Source organism: Rhamphochromis longiceps, linkage group LG10, assembly GCF_057381845.1.
Source record: "Rhamphochromis longiceps isolate RC_006_pf linkage group LG10, R_longiceps_female_GT1.1, whole genome shotgun sequence".
NCBI classification, from domain to species: Eukaryota; Metazoa; Chordata; class Actinopteri; order Cichliformes; family Cichlidae; genus Rhamphochromis; species Rhamphochromis longiceps.
The window spans coordinates 12,742,093-12,762,675 of NC_140566.1; the positions used below are offsets into that span (position 1 = coordinate 12,742,093).

At 41.3% G+C, this 20,583-nt stretch overlaps 2 protein-coding genes across 2 annotated transcripts; both read left to right on the forward strand.

Annotated features, from left to right (window-relative positions):
- The first annotated feature begins 6,874 nt into the window (after positions 1-6,874).
- Positions 6,875-8,493, forward strand: LOC146660390 (E3 SUMO-protein ligase ZBED1-like). The gene is made up of 3 exons (XM_085421635.1): positions 6,875-7,491; positions 7,668-7,920; positions 8,077-8,493. Exons 1-3 carry the CDS (start codon positions 6,989-6,991, stop codon positions 8,491-8,493), a joined length of 1,173 nt encoding a protein of 390 aa, XP_085277761.1. The 5' UTR covers positions 6,875-6,988.
- A 1,090-nt stretch (positions 8,494-9,583) lies between these two features.
- On the forward strand, positions 9,584-18,985 carry aspa (aspartoacylase). The gene is made up of 6 exons (XM_085420222.1): positions 9,584-10,084; positions 11,861-12,056; positions 14,477-14,570; positions 15,366-15,473; positions 17,563-17,672; positions 17,867-18,985. Exons 1-6 carry the CDS (start codon positions 9,843-9,845, stop codon positions 18,056-18,058), a joined length of 942 nt encoding a protein of 313 aa, XP_085276348.1. The 5' UTR covers positions 9,584-9,842; the 3' UTR covers positions 18,059-18,985.
- The last annotated feature ends 1,598 nt before the right edge of the window (positions 18,986-20,583 follow it).

Here is a 20,583-nt window from a genome sequence, read left to right on the forward strand (position 1 = left end):
TCACCAGTGTTGGGTAAGTTACTTTAAATTAGTAACTTAGTTGCATTACTAGTTACTTCTATCAAAAGTAACTCAGTTACTTCAAGTTACTCGTTACTTTCAGAGTAACTAGTTACTAGTAGGGCTGGGCGATATGACCCAAAATTCATATCTCGATATTTTTTAGCTGGATGGCGATATAAGATATATATCTCGATTTTTTTTTTTAAAGCCATAAAGTAAGAACAAAAAGAGTTCTTAGTCAAAGCTGTGTCCCAGATGTCACACAGGCACTTTTATTAACATAGAGCATAGATGTACATAAAATTTACTCAAAAATAAATTATGAGCATTTATTAAATAATAATGCTCCATAAATAAAAGAAAACTGTTGTTTTTGTGCATAACAAAAAGCTCACAATTGTGCAGTCAAAATGTAAACTAAAAGACGCTGAGCACAATAACAAAGACAGATTTCACAGCTGCTCTGTTCCCAACTTCTACTGCGTGACTGATAGCCTGGAGTTTGAAATCCACTTCGTAACCATGTCTCTTAACAGGTGCCATTTATGGTCCTTATTAGGGCTGCCACAAACGATTATTTTGATAGTCGACTAGTCACCGATTATTTTTGCGATTAGTCGACTAATCAGATCATCATCCATTGAACGTAAAAGTACAGCTTATTGCACCAGCAGCATCTGCTCTTATATAACTATCATTAGCTTACAGCTTTAAGTGTTTAAGGTCTGTGCTAACTAAAAATAAAGACAAGATGATAGTTAATTGAATTCTAATTAAATGTGCAGATTGTTTCGGTGGAGTTTAATAAACTCAGCCGATTTACTCAGGAACAAATAAAATACTGAAAAAAGCCAAACAATAACATTTTTAAGTTATCTAAGTGACTTGTATATGTTTAACCTGAGTAGGGCGGTGGGTTTGAAAACGATCTGCCGGGAGTCCGGTGCTCTCATGGCCCCCGGCTAGCTATCGAGCTAGTGGGTAACAGACGCCTCCGAAAACGTCGGAGCGCTTTTGAAAATATGTGGTGTCCTGATAAACTGAGCAGATATTTGAGGTTTACACAGCTACATTCTCGCCTGAAAATATGTTAAACGTTTATTTTGTGACCCAGAAAGAATAATAAGAGTAATATTAAAACTAACTAGCTGCCGCCATTGTTGGAAACTAAGCTGGGCCGCGCTATGAATTCTGGGACAGTTTCTTCTTCTTCGGGGTTTAACGGCAGCTGGCATCCTTGTACATGCAGTGCTGCCATCTTCTGTTTCAGTCCGTTATTACACTCTTAAATCCTGCTACTTATTCCTGCTTTTGGGATCTTACAAAGCTTCAAATGACGTGTCGACTATTAAATCAGTCGTCGACGATTTTGATAGTCGACGTAATCGTGACTAGTCGACTAATCGTGGCAGCCCTAGTCCTTATACACACACACACACACACAATACGGTAATATTACGCTGAAGCACAGTACGTATCACTCCGCGAGGCTCAGCCGTAATGCTCCGACAATCCATCAAGCGGTGCAGCTCCGTAGCTTACCAAAGTCGTACTAAAACATTTTGACAGATTGCTGAGCGCCGTGTACCACATAAAATCGGTTCGCGGCCATCAAGCACAACCAGAATTCATACATAAGGCGCGCTGTCAACTTTTGAGAGAATGAAAGGGTTTTAGGCTGTGCAGCGCCTCTGGGCTGCATGGCGTTAGCGTGGTTAGCTCGTTAGCGTGGTTAGCTCGTTAGCGTGGTTAGCTCGTTAGCGTGGTTAGCTCGTTAGCGTGGTTAGCTCGTTAGCGTGGTTAGCTCGTTAGCGTGGTTAGCTCGTTAGCGTGGTTAGCGTGGTTAGCTAGCTAACACGTTGACGCCGTCCAGCCCCACACACGGGGCGATGCGCAGTAACTCGTTAACGCAGATTTGCCGTGTCCATCTTGTCGCTTCCTGCAGGTGAAGCGATGGGGGAGGAGGGGGAGTTGTGTTCAGTGAAGGAGGGGCAAGGCCGAGTAACGCTGCGTAAAGACAAAAGAGAGGCAAACTTGCGGCTCCACAAATATAATTATAACGTAACATAGACTATATCGATATAAAGGATATTGTCACAGCTTATATCTCGTATAAAAATATATCGATATGTTTTAAAAACTCGATATATCGCCCAGCTCTAGTTACTAGGGAAAGTAACTTTGGTTTTACTCAGAATTCTCTTGTTAATGTGTTGCTTCCGTAACTGGATACCCAGCAAGATTGCCAGTCTTCTAGCTTGCTTACTTGCCACAAGTGCACTGTGCCACCTACCAATAGAAAGGAAAAAAATTATGTGCACATTTCCACGAGAGAAATCCCACGCCTGATTCTATCCTAGCCTGCTTTTTACATCCAACACAAAAACTGCAGTCGTGGCGCTTTCGATTGTACTCAGAACTCAGAAATTCTGCCTTCTGAATAGGAAGATGTAGGTAACACCAGACTGCAGATGAGCTGCTTACAGAGCTGGACTGGGACCCAAAAAAAATAAAATAAAAAAATAATCGTCCCATGCATGCATGCATATATATCTCAATTGTTTGTTGTAAGACTCAGATAAAAAAAATTTTTTTTTTTTTTTAAAGAGACATTTTAAATGAGAATAAGAAAGTATTTCCTTGTGCCCCCCTTTCCCTTTTAATTCCCTACATGGACCCCCTGGCAACACTTTGCTAGAGCCGCCCCTGCACAGTTACCAGCTGTCAGCTACTTAGAAAAGGATCCTGGTGTTATTTGTCTCTCAGAAACAGTTCATAACTTCCCTTCAACTCATTCATGTTAACTAAAAGGTAAACCTGTTTCTCCATCACAGCTTTGATGATTCAGTAAGGACATCTCCTGGTTTCATCTTCAGGTTTCATCTTCATGTTTCCCTCTCACCACATATTCAAACCCACATCATGACCAGCAGGTTTACAGCTGTGGCTCCAGCAAACATCAGCTGATAGTACAAAGTAATATTAAATAAATTCTAACAACAGCTGATCAAGCTTAAACGTGCTGCTGTTGTTTACCGCGACAACCGCTGGTTTCCTCTTTCTTTAGCAAAGTGGGCGATAAATAAATGAGAGAGAAAAGCTGATCAGCTGATCATTGATCAGTTTCATGATTGAAGTAGAAACAGGAGAGGGAGGAAGAGAGGATGAGAGAAGAAGAGGCAGCTGTGCAGCGTAAACACAGAATAACTCCAGCTTTGTGTCTTTTTCATTGTAGCTGAAGTCTGGGACAAACTGTGTTCCTTTTCACCTCAATACGAAACGCATAATATTTTCTCTGAATACGAGACGATTCCGTTTTTTACGGGACAGTTGGCAACTCTAATAATTAACCTTATGAACAAAATAAAGTTCAACATCAGTAACATAGCACCCACCCAGCTGTATAGAAACTCCGTCATGCTAGCTAGCACGCAGTACGAAAAAGTCGCATAACGAAAATAAACTCCACCTAAACTTGGTTCATATCTGACCCAGATGGACTGCAGGTTATAACTTCTTACCTGAAGTTCAGTTCACCTGACACTCTCGGACCAGCGGCCGCTTCGGGTCTCTCCTCTTGCCTCCCTTTTCCTTCATCCACCTGCTGGCCTCCACCACTTGCTAATGTTATTGAATCTGTGGAAGCTCCGCGATAGCCACCACACGAAGTAACGAATAACGAACCCATCTAAATCCCAGTAACGAGTAACGCGTTCCTGGTTTTGGCATAATAACTAGTTACCGTGCTCGTTACCACAATGATAACGTAGTTACTGTAACGCGTTAGTCCCAACACTGCTTTTCACATATAGAATTTTGAAAAAACATCTGTGCAAAATTATAAGTCTGTATCATAATGTCTGGTGTTTTCGTGTTTGTCGGTTTGTTTTTATTTTTGTTTTATTTTGCAAGTTGGTTATTAGATGCCCTCCAGCCGGCCCAGCCAGAGAATCCCCGCCCTCTCCTCCCTGTGCAAGCAGCAGGAGCACCTCGCAAACGGAGGGCACCCTTACTCCCAGCAAATGGGCGATAGAAAACCAATCGGTGCCTATGCCATTCCCAATATCCGCTGGCTGATGTCGGGGCAGCATGAGTATGAGCAATTTTTTTTTGGCCGATGCCCGTGATTAGGGCTGCCACAAACGATTATTTTGATAGTCGACTAGTCACCGATTATTTATGCGATTAGTCGACTAATCAGATCATCATCCACTGGACGTAAAACTACAGCTTATTGCACCAGCAGCATCTGCTCTTATATAACTATCATTAGCTTACAGCTTTAAGCTTTTAAGGTGCTAACTAAAAATAAAGACAAGATGATAGTTTATTCAATTTTAATGAAATTTGCAGATTGTTTCGGTAAAGTTTAATAAACTCCTTGCTATCTAAAATATAACAGGACACCGGAGTATATTCTCCAGCATCTCACACTTCTGATAATCAGCTGTCTGCTTGACGTTTATTCAGCTGTGTAAAAACTATAACTTTAATCTCAGCCAAACCGATTTACTCAGGAACAAATAAAATACTAAAAAAAAAAAAGCCAAACAATAACATTTTTAATTTATCTAAGTGACTCATATATATTTAACCTGAGTCGCGAAAGACGGCGGTGGGTTTGAAAACAATTTGCCGGGAGTCCGGTGTTCTCACGGCGCTAGTGACCTAGCCCCCGGCTAGCTATCGAGCTAGTGGGTAACAGATGCCTCCGAAAACGTTGGAGCGCTTTTGAAAATATGTGGTGTCCTGATAAACTGAGCAGATATTTGAGGTTTACACAGCTACATTCTCGCCTGAAAATATGTTAAACGTTTATTTTGTGACCCAGAAAGAATAATAAGAGTAATATTAAAACTAACTAGCTGCCGCCATTGTTGGAAACTAAGCTGGGCCGCGCTATGAATTCTGGGACACAGCTGCTTCTTCTTCTTCTCCGGGGTTTAACGGCAGCTGGCATCCTTGTACATGCTGTGCTGCCATCTTCTGTTTCATTCCGTTATTACACTCTTAAATCCTGCTATTATTCCTGCGTCTTTTGCGATCTTACAAAGCTTCAAACGACACGTCGACTATTGAATCAGTCGTCGACGATTTTGATAGTCGACGTAATCGTGACTAGTCGACAAATCGTGGCAGCCCTACCCGTGATGCTGCCCCCCACCACGATGCCGCCCCGGGCAACCGCCTGCGTGGTCTGTATCAAAAACCGCTACTGACTGGAAAACTTTAAGCTCCTCTCTTATCTAGTAATTACTAAGTTCACATTTCCATTTCAAAGCAACAGTAAATTTCACTGACTTTTACATAAGGTTTTTTTTTTAAAATAGCTGTGGGTACATTTTTAACTAACATGAACCAAGAGGAAGCAGCATTCACACAAAGCATCGGTCATACGAAAGCTAGGCTAACACTAGCTAGCTAGCAAGGTCAAAACCTGGTGCTAAACTGCGAGAAAGCACAAAAAAGCTTGCATAAGAGTAAACATTTACTCACCAAATCAGTCATCAGTGTATCACAGCGACGCCAAAAATAACCACTTAAGCTGAATCTTCTCCAGCTGCTCCTAAGTTTGCTCAGCATATTCCAGAAACACCCGTGCAGGCCATGAACATCTTTGCCAGAGAGGAGGAAGAGGAAAGTAGAGACATGGCATTTTCAAACCATATCCTTCTACTCAAAGGAGACTTGTCTTTTGTCTGTTTCTCTGTTAAGTCATGCTTTAATGTTAATGAAAAAGACCACTTAATATGGGTTTATTTAAAATTGCTGTGCTGCAGCTTTTAGAGGCATTCCTACCCCAGCACAGCTGAATGAAATGTTGAATTACCTCTTCAGCATGCCATCAAGGCCTGGTAAAAAGCCATTCATTTAATTCAGGTGTGTCGGAACAAGGATGCATCTAAAAGCTGCAGGACAATAGCTCTGAGGACAAGAGTTGGAGACCCCTGGTATGACCTCAGATGCACGCTCTCAATCTAGTTCTTTGTTTTTGTCTAAAAATAAAAAACAAAAAAGACACACAAGAAAAGGGCAACGAGAAAAAGCAAATAAAAATTTTTACTATTTAATAATTTTAGTTGTATTTACAAATAAGTAACCCAGCTGTGTATGTTTTATATACAAAACATATATATATTAGGGGTGTCAAATTATCGCGTTAATTGCGATTAATTAATTACAATGCTATTTAGCGCGTTATGTTTTTTAATCTCGTTAATCTAATTTTTAATCTCTTGACGTCATTGATTTTGTATGAGAGTTGCTATGTTATAAAATCCGTTTTTATGTGCTGGGCTCCTTGTGCTTGACTTGTTGGGGGTGGAGTCACGTCGTGAGGTCAAGGTGAGAAGTGGTGATTAGCTTACAGTGTGGATATGGAGGCGCATCTGAGAGTTGTTGGCCCAATGAACGGGAAATTTGTATTTCATAAACGCCCCGACGGCACCATTGACAAAGGTAAAGTGGTCTGCCTAGAGTGTAAGAAGGAGTTTGCTTACCACCGAAGCAGCTCAAGTTTGGCCTATCACCTCAACGCAAAGCACCCAGCCGCGAGTGCAGCAACAGCTAGCAGTGAAGAAATATAGCAAGCCAGAGCAAAGCTTTTCGCCAAACAAAACTAGAGAATACCCCTCGTATGAGCAAGTCTGCGACCGACAGGCTGACTAATGTTATTGCCAAGTGGATAGCGATGAACTGTAGGCCGATAAATATAGTAGAGGACGAAGGATTGACAGAGGTGTTGCAAATTGCGTCCAATGACCCGTCATACAAGCCGCCGTGCAGGACTACAGTAACGACCAAAATCAGCAAAATGTACGACGGCGAAAAGAAAAACAAAGTTGAGATTTTGGCGGAGGATTCTCCCAACTGTGTTGCTATAACCGGAGATCACTGGACCTCAGCTGGCAACCACAGCTATTTTGGGGTGACTGGACACTTTATTGATAGTGAGTGGAACCTCAACTCATTTGCACTGACCGTCATGAGAACAGAAACCAGGCACTTTGCTGATAAATGCGCCGAACAGTTCTTCAAGGTAGCAAATGACTGGGGTATTGAAAACAAGATATCCACCATTGGCACAGACAGCGCAGCAAACATGCTGGCTGCTATGAGAGCACTTCCATATGAGCACATCGCCTGCAATGCTCACATTCTCCAGAGGACCATCACGGTATGTCTCGATAGCAGTGGTTTTGTCGGTGTACTGGCAAAGTGCCGCAAGATTGTTGGTCATTTTAAACAAAGCCCTGCGAGTACCACAGAACTTAACCAACAACAAGTAGCACTCGGAAAGAAGAGCGATCAACTTATACAGGATGTACCCACCAGGTGGAACTCGACTCTCGCAATGGTCTCACGCCTCCTATGTAACCGAGAGGCTGTCCAGGCTACGTTGGACCAACAGAACCACAGGTTGGTCTTGCCAACCGAAGCTGAGTGGGCGAAACTGCAGAGGCTGGAGCTCCTGCTTGAACCATGCAAGTAAGTTCAAATAAACACCTTCCCATTTTAATTATATAAACTACTGTTACATGTGTAAAATCAAAATTAATGAACATAACAAGGAACTTTTAAGGACAATTAAATTGGAAATCAGTTACACTTTGATTTAAATGAATCCAGCTAGGTTTATTTAGCAAACCTCTCCACCTCTGCAGGTATGTGACAGAGCTGCTGGGTGGTGAGGCCTACGTCTCTTGCTCTGTAGTGCTGCCTGCTTTTCGCCATCTGTACCGTGTCATGGACATTACTGATGATGATCCTGCCTACGTGGTGAAGTTCAAGAATGCCTTCCAGAAGGATCTGGCAGCACGACGAGCTAATGGCAACGAGATATGGTTCGAGGTGGCCACAGCATTGGATCCACGGTTTAAGGATTTGAAATGTCTTCCAAGAGAAAAGAGGGAACAGGTAGGACAATAAGGTTAAGCTGGACTAATGAGTCCAATTCATTATCAAATCAAACTTTTATTTATTATATGGAACACAAAGTTCTTTACAAGATTAAATAAAATAAAAAAAAGCACTTAGTTTTAATCACAATCATTCATTCATTCATTCATTCAGGTGTGGACCATTCTGGAGAATATGCTCCAGGCAGCAGAGCCCAGAAGAGCAGATAGTCTCCAGCCCTCCACAGAGGATGATGGACCAGCTCAGAAGAAGAGGAGGAGCGAACTCCTTCTGGGGTCTGACTCTGACTCAGAAGATGGAATTGAGTCTGGAGAGCTGCAGCGCTACAGAGCAGAACCCAGCATCAGTATTGATGACTGTCCCCTGCAGTGGTGGTATGCTCACTCAGGAGTCTATGAAAAGCTGTCAGTCCTAGCACAAAAGTACCTGGCCTCCCCAGCTACCTCTGTACCCTGTGAGAGACTCTTTAGCCTTGCAGGCCACATAGTGCAAAAGAAAAGGGCAGCCTTGCTTCCAGAAAATGTTACCAGGCTGGTGTGTCTTAGCTGGTGTGTCTTAGCGACTGGCTGAGGAAGAAGAAATGAGACACATGTGGTCAGCATAGCTGCTGTGTCATTTGTAGCCTACTAGAATAGATTGCTTGATGTTCAGCACTTTTTTTTTGTGATGGAAGAATACTTTGATGTGCTAACTTGCAGCACTGCAATGTCAGTTTTATTTTTCATTATCTGAAGCAGAGGAATTTCAGTGCTGTATTGCTCAGAAAAGAGCAGCTCTGATGTGCTAACTTGCAGCACTTAATTTATTTGATTTTATTTGTATTTATTTTTCCACTTATTTTACAAAAGAATACAACAGTATGTAAATGGTTGCATCTGTTTAACGTTTGTTAAACAATAAATGACTTTATAAAGTCACTTTCTTTGTTATATCAGTCTTTTGGTCTGCCACAATAAGTTGAGGGCTTTCCTCAGCTATTTTTAGGTGAGATTAAAAAATAGATTAATTAGATCAATTAATTAAAAATCATAATTAATTAATCTCTATTTTTTTTAATCTCTTGACAGCACTAATATATATATATATATATATATATATATATATATATACATACATACATACAGTATAATAATAAACTGTCAGATAATGAAATAAAATATAGCAACGCGGCAATAGAGAGAAACATAAAAGGAAAGCCAAAGGCTCAACATGTGAGCTGCAGCCTATTTAAGTACGGAATAGAGTAAATGTTACATTCCACCACTGAAAAGCAAAATTTCCAGTTTACTTGAGTTGATCAGCTTTTTGAATGAAATTACTAACTTAAGTAAACCGAATGTTAATAACAAGGTGATAAAAACTGAGTTCGTTCAATTTAATTTTTAAGTGAGCACAATATTAGGTTTTACAGTGCAGTTTACCACAAATGTTTCCAGAGTAAGCGAGTTATGATGTGTGTGTATCCAAAATGTTCACTATTTGGCCTCACTAATACTAGTACACATTAAAAGACAACTGAAAGTACTAGAATCAGGATATTTATAGGTTTAGGGTTTTCAATGTTCTTTTTGGATCCCTCTTTAAATGACTACTTAATGTAAGTAACGTTTTATTTTGAAAGAGCATCACCGGAAACTCTTCTTGTCCACAGTTCTGACAGTGACAGGTAAACAGTGGGAGGAACCTGGTTAACGGGAGTTTCGCCTGCAACCCCAGTTATCCGTGTTCAACTTTTTTTTTCCACGCACAGTGACTGACCACGGCAACCCAGCGGGCACGTTACGTAAGCGTGCGGCGTCAACAGGCATTTAAACAGCGAGGCTGCGAAGCTCCAAGCTGGAGAACTTTTCCTCTGCTTCTTACGCCAAGGAGACCAGCGTGTCTTCATCCACACTCTGCACAGTTACTACCACCCGGGCATGTCTTCTTACAACAACACGGCGCGCTTCAGCGAGGCGAGGAGAGTGGCGATTTTCGGAGGGACACACGGAAACGAGATGTCAGGCGTGACGCTCGTTAACCTGTGGACGAAGAACGGCACCGAAATACAGAGGAAGGGAGTCGAGGCCGTACCTTTTATCACCAATCCCAAGGCTGTGGAGAAGTGCACCAGATATGTAGACACGGATCTGAACCGAGCCTTCACCCCAGAAAACCTAAGGTAGGTACGCCTCTGGAGTCTCTGTTGAACTACATGTTGAATGGTAACTTCCTGCTGGCGTGTAAGAGATGTAACGTCAGGATTTACTGGCTTTATTTTGAACTGGGTCAGCTAAAGAAAGGGCACCCACGCATACTAGATGTTTGTCTTAATTAATCGCAACCAAGCAGTGGAAGATGTCCCTACAGTCCGTGGAAAAATCTAATGACTGCACAATTATGCAATATTATTGGCATAGCCGTTTGCATGTGTGCGCTGTACCGGACAAATGAGTCAACGTAACACAACGCGACATATCAATGTATCCGTAAGAAAGAAAAGGGGCTGCACATGTCTTTAAAATATGATCCATCACGTGGACTTTGCCATCAAAGCTTTACTATGGCAGGTAAGCTGGGACGTGTGTGTTTACCATCGGTGGCGTCTCCCCCTCCAGCAAGCCCCCTCCTCCCGAACTTCAGCTGACTGTCGGCCTGCAGGAAAAACGTGAGCGGAACGTGACCGAGCTGCAAATGATTGAAGACGTTTTTTAGTTTGTTTGTTTGTTTGTTCTTTTTCATGTGCACTACACCGTAAAACGAAGTCTTACGCAAACGCTGGCCCTTGTGATCCCTTGTGTCTGTTCGTGCACACAGCCCATTTAGAAATGTGGTTGGATAACAGCATCTATTCATTAATCATACAAAGTGTTATTATGGTGTGCATTTTCCCTGTCATCTGTATGCATTTACTGAAGTACAGTTTTAAAATTATTGCTGCATAATATTTTCCTAAAATTCTCATTGAAAAATATCCTTCATCATTTATAGTAGCCCTTTTAATGGAGTGCAGCTAGCACCATATCACTTAAGTGAATTGAGCGCTGAGCATATACAGAGGTGACACATAATTTCTTAGCAGTGAAGCTGAAGTGATGCCCAGAGCTCAAACCGAATGAGTGAAGCGTTCCGGCCTCATCGTACAAGCATTAGTTGACACTTTAAGATCTTCTTCAGCGCTCTCCAGCATGTTCACTATTTGGCCTCTCTGAAGGCAACATATAAGAAGATTAAACAGTTGGAGACTCTTTCCAAAAACAGCTCATCATGATGTCATTTCCCCCCCCCCCCCCCCCCCCCTTGTATAGAATGACATCTTCCCTCAAAATTAGCACCCGCTTGACCCCTTCAGATGAATTTTGGGAGTCCACTTCATCAGCTGCTGCTTACACTGTGCTTGTGTGCTTATTTCCCAGCAGTCCAGACAATACCGGACAGTCTCTGAAAACAGGGAGTAAATGACAGATGTGAGGGAGGCAAAACAACACAGACAGTAGAGGTGCTATTCTGCTATAGCGTGGAGAATGACCTAGACTGGTTGGTGTTTTGAAATGCTTTATAAGAGCGTGAAAGTGGGCAGCACTCGTCCTCTGGTCAGAGCAAGGCCCGGGGGCAAAATACACTTTGGAAAGATCCTAAGACTTGGAGTTAATGAATACAGTTTCTTCTTAACTTTGACAGAAGGAGGCCACTGGCCTACTGAATGCAGCTACTACTTCCCAGCATTGACTCCATGGCTGCCAATACTTTAACCATGAAGTTCTGCATGTGGAGTTTAACCCCGACATACTAGCCTTTTCCCTTTTAGCCAACCGTTAGGTTAAAGTGTATGTAGGACACTCTTGTGTAAATAATTAACATGATTCATTGTTCTTTGAGCTGACTTGTGTGATAGTATGTGAATAGTTAGGCTTGTGGCAGCTCTAACATGCTTTATGTGTTTGCACACACCCTGCAGTGCCCCAGGTGGAAATGACCTGCCCTATGAGGTGCTGAGAGCCCAGGAGATCAACAGGATATTTGGTCCCAAAGGAAGCCCGGAGGCCTACGATGTCATCTTTGACCTTCACAACACGACATCCAACATGGGCTGCACTCTGATTCTGGAAAGCTCCAAAGACCACTTCAATCTGCAGATGATGAACTACATAAAGGTGGCGGCCTTGAGAATACAAACAAACATATACACTGTAGGGACTTTTTTATGAGAAGAGCTATCACACCCTAAAATCTGACCACCCCTCTGACCAGTTTACACAAACAGTGGTGAAGCCTGTTGGGGCGCTACACTTATGCTCACAGAACTGTAGTTACATCCAGTAACTTCTAGTATTTGAGAGGAGCTTTTGTGGAACCTTTTCTCTACAACCGTTGAGACATTTTAACCACGTACTTCAACTGTAATGACCGGCAAGCTTAATCAGTGATGAAAAGAGTAGTTTGGCAAGATTTGCAGTTTGTTAAAAATCGACTGATGGTTAACATGGAAAAAAAAAAGAGTACTGAGACCTAAACGAGATAAAACAATCACTGTCATCAAGTGCTGCCATTATATTTGCAGAAAGTCCAAATTATATATCATTATTCAGCAGGCATCATTGCGACTGTATAATATTACTGCATGATTGTTCCACTCATAGTCTGTGCTGCACACTGTGCGGTATGTGGAGAAACACGAGATGTAGCTCAACTTCTCAACCTGTGTCGTTCTCTGACCTCCGTCTGAGGCTGATCTGTTTGCTGAGCTTTAGTTGAGATAGTTGAGAGATGTAAATCCATCCATGTTAGGTTCATCCAAATACCCCAGAAGGATCCTTGTTGTCTTTGTACTCTCAGCCAAATTCCCAGATGAGCCTTAGGAGATAATATAAACCATTAGATGTTCAGTGTCTCTCTTACAAGATGGATTTTATCTGACAGCATTAAGTAAAGTAAGTACAGATGAACTGGGCTATAATTACATTGTTGAGAATAAAATAAAAAGAACTAAATGCTTATTTTTTTATTCCTGCCCTTTTTAGTGGGCCTCCCAAGGGACAAGTGGAGGAGATGCCAGATGTTCAATCCAAGCAAAACCAACTAAAACAAAAACACATGCAATGAAAGCTACTTAATAGTGATGACTAAGGAGAGCAACAAAACAAACAGGGCTCTAATTGATTGTGGATTTAACACAAAAAAAGGGTAAAGTCACTGTTTTGAAAGCACTGCAGCAATGTATACATTAATTTTTGTCCTTGGAACCTTTCAATCTGAAAGAGAATATCGTTAGTCAACACTTTGTAATAATTATGTAACAACACCTGATTTTCTCTGGTGTAACCAAAAGTTATAATTCTGCCAGTAAAACATAACTTTAATTCAAGCAATTCTTCTTTCCACTGTAACAACGAGAATTTCATAAATGTCACAGATCTGTCCAAAAATCTTGGACGTAACCCTAACAAGCTTGTTCTCAGAGGAGTCTGTGGCATGTTTATTGTGGAGAGCTGCTGTACCAGAAGGTCTCAGCATAATCAACATGGTGCTGAACTAGATCTGCCCTCCCAAAATGTTTCATACTTGACTGTAACACAGGACTTCTTTGCTGACTACCAAATGGGATAAAGGTGCCAAAATAATCAACAGTGCGTTTGGGTATCATTTAGCCCAAAACAGTGTTGGCTATTGGCTGATCAGGACATTGTCCAGTGTTGGACTTCTCAAATATTTTAGTGATAAACTGCATGTGTAACAACAGCTTTACACTGATTAAATCCCACATGGGAACTAACAAAGAAGCATAAAATGCTCCAGAGACAGCAAATCTTTATAAATAATTTGTTTTAAGACATTAATACAACCTCGAAAATTCACATTGCTTCATGGTAATGACAAGGCAAACCCCTCTTATTACTTTACATTAACTTCCATCTTAAAATGCCAGCTGTTGCATTCCTTTCTCGTTCTTAATAACAATCCATGGTGAGCACCTGCAGGGAGGAGAAATGAAGCCAAAAGCAACATGTCTTTTGTACAATACACCTCACGGGAAATGCATTCTTAAGTTTTAAAACTGTAAACTGCCCCACCAATACACAGACATCAGTTATATAAGGATTCATAGACTTCATAAATATTCACCAGCTTAGTAAATGCCTCCGGTTTAGATGCTGTGACTTCAGGCGCTTTGCTCGTGTTTGTTGATAATCGCAAACGCACAAGGTAGAAAAGGGCTCAGGTCTAGTACGGTACCGATTACTCTGTCTCATACTTTGAAGGATTTACCCCTCGGCAGATGATCTGAACCGCTGCCAGTTTAATGTTAGAGAAACAGCTTTTAATTTAATGATGAAGGCGACCACTATGATGGTGTTCCTTCTGAAAAGGATTTCGAGCCTCTGCTGACAAACGAAGATAGCCCACCAGCTTAAACTTCATTCCCCACACAGTCGTTTTTGATACAGCGTTAGTTGGTTTAGATTTCATTTTCCATTCTATCGAGCACGACCGTAACACCTTTGCCTTTGTGCGTTTGTGTTTGGCTTTCTTTTATCTGCTTTTTATATGATGTTCTTGTTCTCTTGTCTTGTAGAAAGCCATGGCTCCAGCCAGTTGTCTTGTTCTGATGAATGAACATCCTCTTCTGAAATATTCCACTTCACGCTCTGTCGCCAAGCACCCTGTTGGTGAGTCTCTGTAGTCCAGCCAGGTTTATCTGTGGACAGTGGCAGAGGTGGATTAAGAAAAACAGGTTTTAAAGCCATTGTTTTAAAGAAGGGGGTTCAACCCCGAGCACGTAATGACACAAACTGTTGTTTTTCAGCACTTTCTAGTTGCTTTGTAGGTGGTGTTTGGCTGTGTGGTGTGTCTTTGTGGTCAATTTTGTGGTGATTCTAGCATATTTTACAGACTAACAGTGTACAGAATAACAAATATCATTATGGGCACTTGTAAGCTTAACCCTTGTGTTGTCCTCGGGTTAAAAATGACCCCTAGGTGAATAAAGTGTGAATCATTTCTTAATTGTTGATTTGGTAATTAGGTCTTTCGATCGCATTTATTTTAATCGCTTGGTCGTATCGCAGTTATTTGGAGTTCTTTTTGTTTCCTCTGTGGTTTTTCATCCCTTTCTTGCCATTTTCAATGCTTTTTCGTCATTTTGCACATTTTTGTGGTCATTTTGTATCTCTTTGTGGTCTTTTAAATGTTGTCGTTTCAGTTTCCTATATTAAACCTGAGGCCTTGTGCCTGTTTTCTGTGTAGCCATGATTCTCGAGCATGCAACCGTGTATGACTTTTACTGACTCTTGCAGAGCAGCCACTGCATCGAGTACAGTCATGTTTGGTTGTGTGCCACCCTCGACAAATCCCAGCTAGCCCTTAGCCCTTACACATTTAACATATCTAACTGGAGTATACGTTCAGCTGGTAGAAAATCTTTTACTTGCAGATTAATCATTTGATTGTTTTCTTCTATGCAGGTTTGGAAGTGGGTCCTCAGCCTCAAGGTGTTTTAAGAAGCAACATCTTTGAAGCCATGCGAGTGATACTGAAACATGCTCTGGACTTTATTGAACTCTTTAATGAAGGTGAGACTTGAAGTGTTAAGCTGTAGTCACATTTAGCTACATGACAACAGGCTGTGTCACAAGACTTTAAAGGGTTATAGCACTTCAGCATAGTGTGAAGAATGAATGACCTCTGAAGTAGCTCTTACAGAAGTTACAAAGTATTAAACAGTGTTCAGAATTTGGGCTCAAAAACAGCAAGTGTGATTCATAATGTGTTATATAATAGAAAAGTGAGTTGTTTACCATCTGTCAGCATCCCTGTGATGAGAAACGTTTTGTGACAAAATGCCCATGGGTGACCATCTGACTCATCCAGATGTACCTAGTCCTCGCTCTCTAAATTTATCTGCGTTACGCCTCCACTCGGCTCGTTCTCCCCCCCCTAAACGAAAGAGTGTTCTCAGTGTTTAGGTGCAGGGCAGCGTTTCCCTCATATCTTTACGGAAACATGCGATCTGTGCCAAGTTAGAATTGCAGGCTGTTGGTTTCCCCAACTGTCCCGCCGTTGAAAGGGCCGCTAACTGGGAGTTGGTCAGTTTCCATGTCATTAGGGACTGGCTGGCACTGGGGTGGTAGTCTTCTGTCTTAGGACCACCGTGGTGATAATGAATGTTCTGGCATGGTGTTGAAGCGGTGTTCCTGCGCTTTGCAGCTGAGCAGCATGATGAAACAAGTCCTTTAGCTATACAAGGCTTGCTCAGAAGGATAGCCCCCCCCCCCCCCCCCCCCCCCCCCCCCCCCTATTAAGCAGGGAAACTAAAACTTCAGAAGCATTTGTCCTTCCTGTTCCGCACTGCTACTTGCATATGAATACAGCTGAGTGCAGGTGAAATGGTTGCCTAATGTCAGAGCTCTGCCAAACATTACCAAACCTCGTGTGTAATTCCTAAGGTTGAACAAGGACACTCTGGTTTCAAATCACAGTTGAACAATCTCATGAAAACTTGGCAACTTGTCCATTGTGTGACATTAGTTTGATTTATGTTTTACTGTGTATTTTATGCCCATCTTAATATAAAGTAAAGGTAACGTCTTTTTTTCCACTAATCTGTACTTCAAAAAATAAATAAAATCAAAACCAAGTTTTAAAATGTTACTGAGCTCGTTACTGTGGTCTAGAGTAAAAAATCTACATACGTAATAATGCAGAGGTAATATAATGCATATTATCTTTATCTGTTTGATAGCAATGTCACGAGTTAGATTTAGCTGAATAAAGAAAGCGGTAGACAACAAGATTTTGGTGACGACTGCACTTAAGCACCTTCTCTGAGCTCTGTTTTCAGGTTTTCTCAGGCCAATCAGAGTTCTATAAAGATCAGGCAACTATTATAAATCCATCAATGTTCTTCTGCTTACCCTGCTTATTCATCTTAGCAAAAGTTTGGTTACCCTTTCACCAGTCTGTCATAAAGAGACCAACACCTGCAGCCAGTTTAGAATTGCCTCTTAACCTAACAAGCATGTCTTTGGACTGTGGGTGCAAACTGGAGAAATCCCACAGAAGCACAGGAAGAGCACACAAAGCAAACTCCATGCACAAAGGCTGTTGGGTTTGAACCCAGGAGCTTTTTGCTTTCAAGCTAAATTGGTAACCACTGCACCACAGTGCCAGTCAAGTATGGTATAGTAGCATAAAAAACAGACAAGTTCAATTGGGAAGCAAGGTGCATTTGTTCAGTGAGTTGTTTTTTTGTTTTTTTTAACAAGCTGCCCTTCAACTCGACAACTGCTAGGTGATGCAGATGACTTTTCACCTGTAAGAGTGGGGCTTTACCTTCCATGTGAAGATAAATTTCTGCACTGACTTAATGTTAATGTTTGATCTACTGGTCGTCTAGGAGATATCGCGACTCGATGCCTTAACGTACTACAGCTTTTATACCCTTCTGAGGACCTATAATAAAGCTGCCCTTGAAACAGTTTGTTAAATAGTGTTCGAATGTTTATTTAAATCTATTTTTCTTCTTTTTTAATTATTTATTTATTTTTTTAGGCTTGTTCTAAACCCGGGGACATTAACTCTGGGAATTCAGTCTAACTCCAGCTTTCATTATGTTATCCCAATCCACTCACATACTCTCTCTGTGTTTTCTGTGCTGTTTAGGTGTGGAGTTCCCTCCTTGTACAGTTGAAGTTTTCCGAGTCCTCGAGTGGATCGACTACCCCCGAGACGCCAATGGAAACATCATAGCCATGGTTCACCCCAACCTGCAGGTAAATATTCAAATTTAGAATTGCTCTCACCTTCAATCTCTAGCATTCATGTCATGTTTGGACCGTTGAGTCTATAAATGTGCTGCTTTAAGGAGGAAATGAGATTTCTTTAGATGACGTGAGGATGTATTGTTTCAGTTTAAACAACATACTCGAGTTACTTTCCCTGTGGCTCTTGCTTGTTATTGTTGCAGGACTGTGACTGGGAGCCGCTGAACCCTGGTGACCCAATGTTCCAGACATTTGATGGAAAAACCATCCACTACCAAGGCTCCGGGACGGTCTATCCCACTTTTATTAACGAGGCAGCCTATTATGAGAAACAACAGGCATTTATAACCACCAGGCGAGAAACCTTGGTAGCAAGTGCCATCATAAAAGCATGAAGAACTGTTTCTTAAGGCTAACAGCAATCATGATTATGTATTAGCCACAGGAGCAAACTGTATCAAGATTTTGCACTTTGCTCTGTTAGAAAACAGCAGAAATCCTGCAGGTTAGATTCCATCTTTTACAAACTGATTTAGGTTTTTATGCATTCACTATCGGAAAATCACTTAACTATGCAAAGAACATTTGTGCAGGCACTGTGACAGTCTTTGATCTGAAGACTACTATATTATTGTGAGAAGTATTTATGATATTGTACATATTTACATTAAATCAACTAGATTTTTATTATATTAAAGACTAGGCCTAATCATTGATGGCTCCTCAATCATCCTAAACACTCCTTTTACGTTTCCAACTACTGCTCAGGAAGGCTGTGTAGAGGATCGTCACCTGCAAACTTTTGACTCAAACTGTAGATGTTTGTCTTTTTTCTGAAAATATATTTGTATCACGTGTAGGGGTGGGGGGTTGTTTTGTGGCCTTTGATACTACCTACCTGTAACTCCGTTGGTTGCATCTGTGGTGCTGTCCTTTTTTTGCCTTAACTGAGATTTCAGAGACAGTTGTGCAACAAATCTGGAGTAGAGTTTTGTAGATTTTATGTCTCGGTTAAAAGTTTCGATTACAGTCTAAGATCTCTCCCACATAAACCAGATGCAGTGTGAGATGTGTTTTTATAATATATCTGTCTATTTTGATATACTTGTATTGTAAGTTTGCTTTCAAAGGGATGCATAGAACTTCGCATCCTGGAAAGCATATTTACTTTTTAATGTTTTCATCTTTATGTTGTCCCAAAGTGTCTCGCTGTGGTCTTAGACTTGAGCAATATATCTGTTAGAATCATTTCTGTGATTAGTGAAATTCACTGTACTAGAAGTCCTGCGGAAATGATCCTACCAATAAATGTTGTACTACTGTGTGTTTTACTGTGTGTGCTGCTTTGACTCACGCTCGTTTAGTCCTGCAGGGCATGTGGCCACAAGAGGGCGTCATGCAACCACTGATTAAAGTCCCTCACACCATGCACTGTGGTGCAGTACAGAATATACTGGAGGGTGCAGCCGGTGGAATCGTGTCCGAGCCAGTTGTTTTGCTCCTTTGTGTGTCACTGGTGCATCATGTGTCACAAGAACCTATCCACTTTTACAGCAGCTCTCCTGATCACAGAGCTGCTGACCCACTAAGGAAAAATTGCAGCTCTCTACTTGTGTGGTATTTTTTTTTCTTTCTTTTTTTTTAAACACTTGACCCATCAATATGTTTCAATATGTGCACTTTCAATGCCTTTATTTCAAGTACTCTTGTCCCATAAGACTTTAGGTATAAGCTTCAATACAACTTTGACACTTACAATATTATATATTTTATATATTATACATGTGCCGTACCGTAGAAGGCACCCATATGTATTTACAATGACACTAAGTGCTGTAATTATAACATAGCTGGATAGTTTGTTCATGCGTCTCTCTTTTTGTTGATGGCAGCAAAGAATTCGAGTCACTATCTGAGTTTAGTGTTTCAGGAATCCAAGGCATCTGGATTTGAATGGAGGTGAAGGAGTGCTGAGAGGTGTGTGGAAAAGTTTAAGAATATGTTCACTAAAAAGGGTTGGATAGTAACGCAGAGTACATACCCACAGCTTGTTGGGCTGGAGGTGTTATTTAAGCTGTGAATATATGACACACACTCACACAAAAGGGAACTCATTTAACAGGCATTTTATAATATTGTTACATTCTGGTTATCTATTGAGCACCTCTGATCAGTGTGGTAGGTGTGGTTGTAGCTGCGAAATGTAATTAAAGCAGAATTCCAGCTTTGTGCACACTCTTCTGCATCGTTTACCCACTCAGGTATCTGTCGACTGAATACCACACACTGAGCAAACTTGTTAGGTGTCTGTTTCACTGATGTTAAGCGATGAAATGAGTAAAGCATGAGAAGTATGGCTGGATCAGCTACACAGTCATGTTTATGCAGTCCCCAAAGCTAGCTGTCTTTATTATAACTTGTAGACTAACCAGGAAAAGTCCACGTTTTATGCTTTCTTTGTCGTATCAGGCCTGTGATTGGTAATCTAGCTTCATAGCTGGTCGTAGTCTTTGTAGACTATTCATTACAGTAACCCAATACAGGCCCCCAGGCTTGCAATGAGTGCGGATCAATGGCCACTGAAAGCTTTCAGGAGAATGATCTTTCAGTTCTGGGCGGTTATCCAAATGGGCACTCAGAAATACCAAGCACCCATCTCTGCCTGCACCCGCCTCTCTCTGTCTGCACAGATAACTTTCTTCTATGTTGTATAGCATTACACTCTATTTTACTGGAAGGCTCCTGTCTGGCTTCTTACCAGGCTCTTCTTTAATATTATCAGGACATAGCTGCATGAATTTTGATAATCATGCTTTACGTTTACTTTTTTATGGAAGATGAGTCTCCCAGAGATGGGCTCTGTTCATATGAAAATCACAGACATGGAGAGTCTTCAAAATGACACATACTTAATTATTTA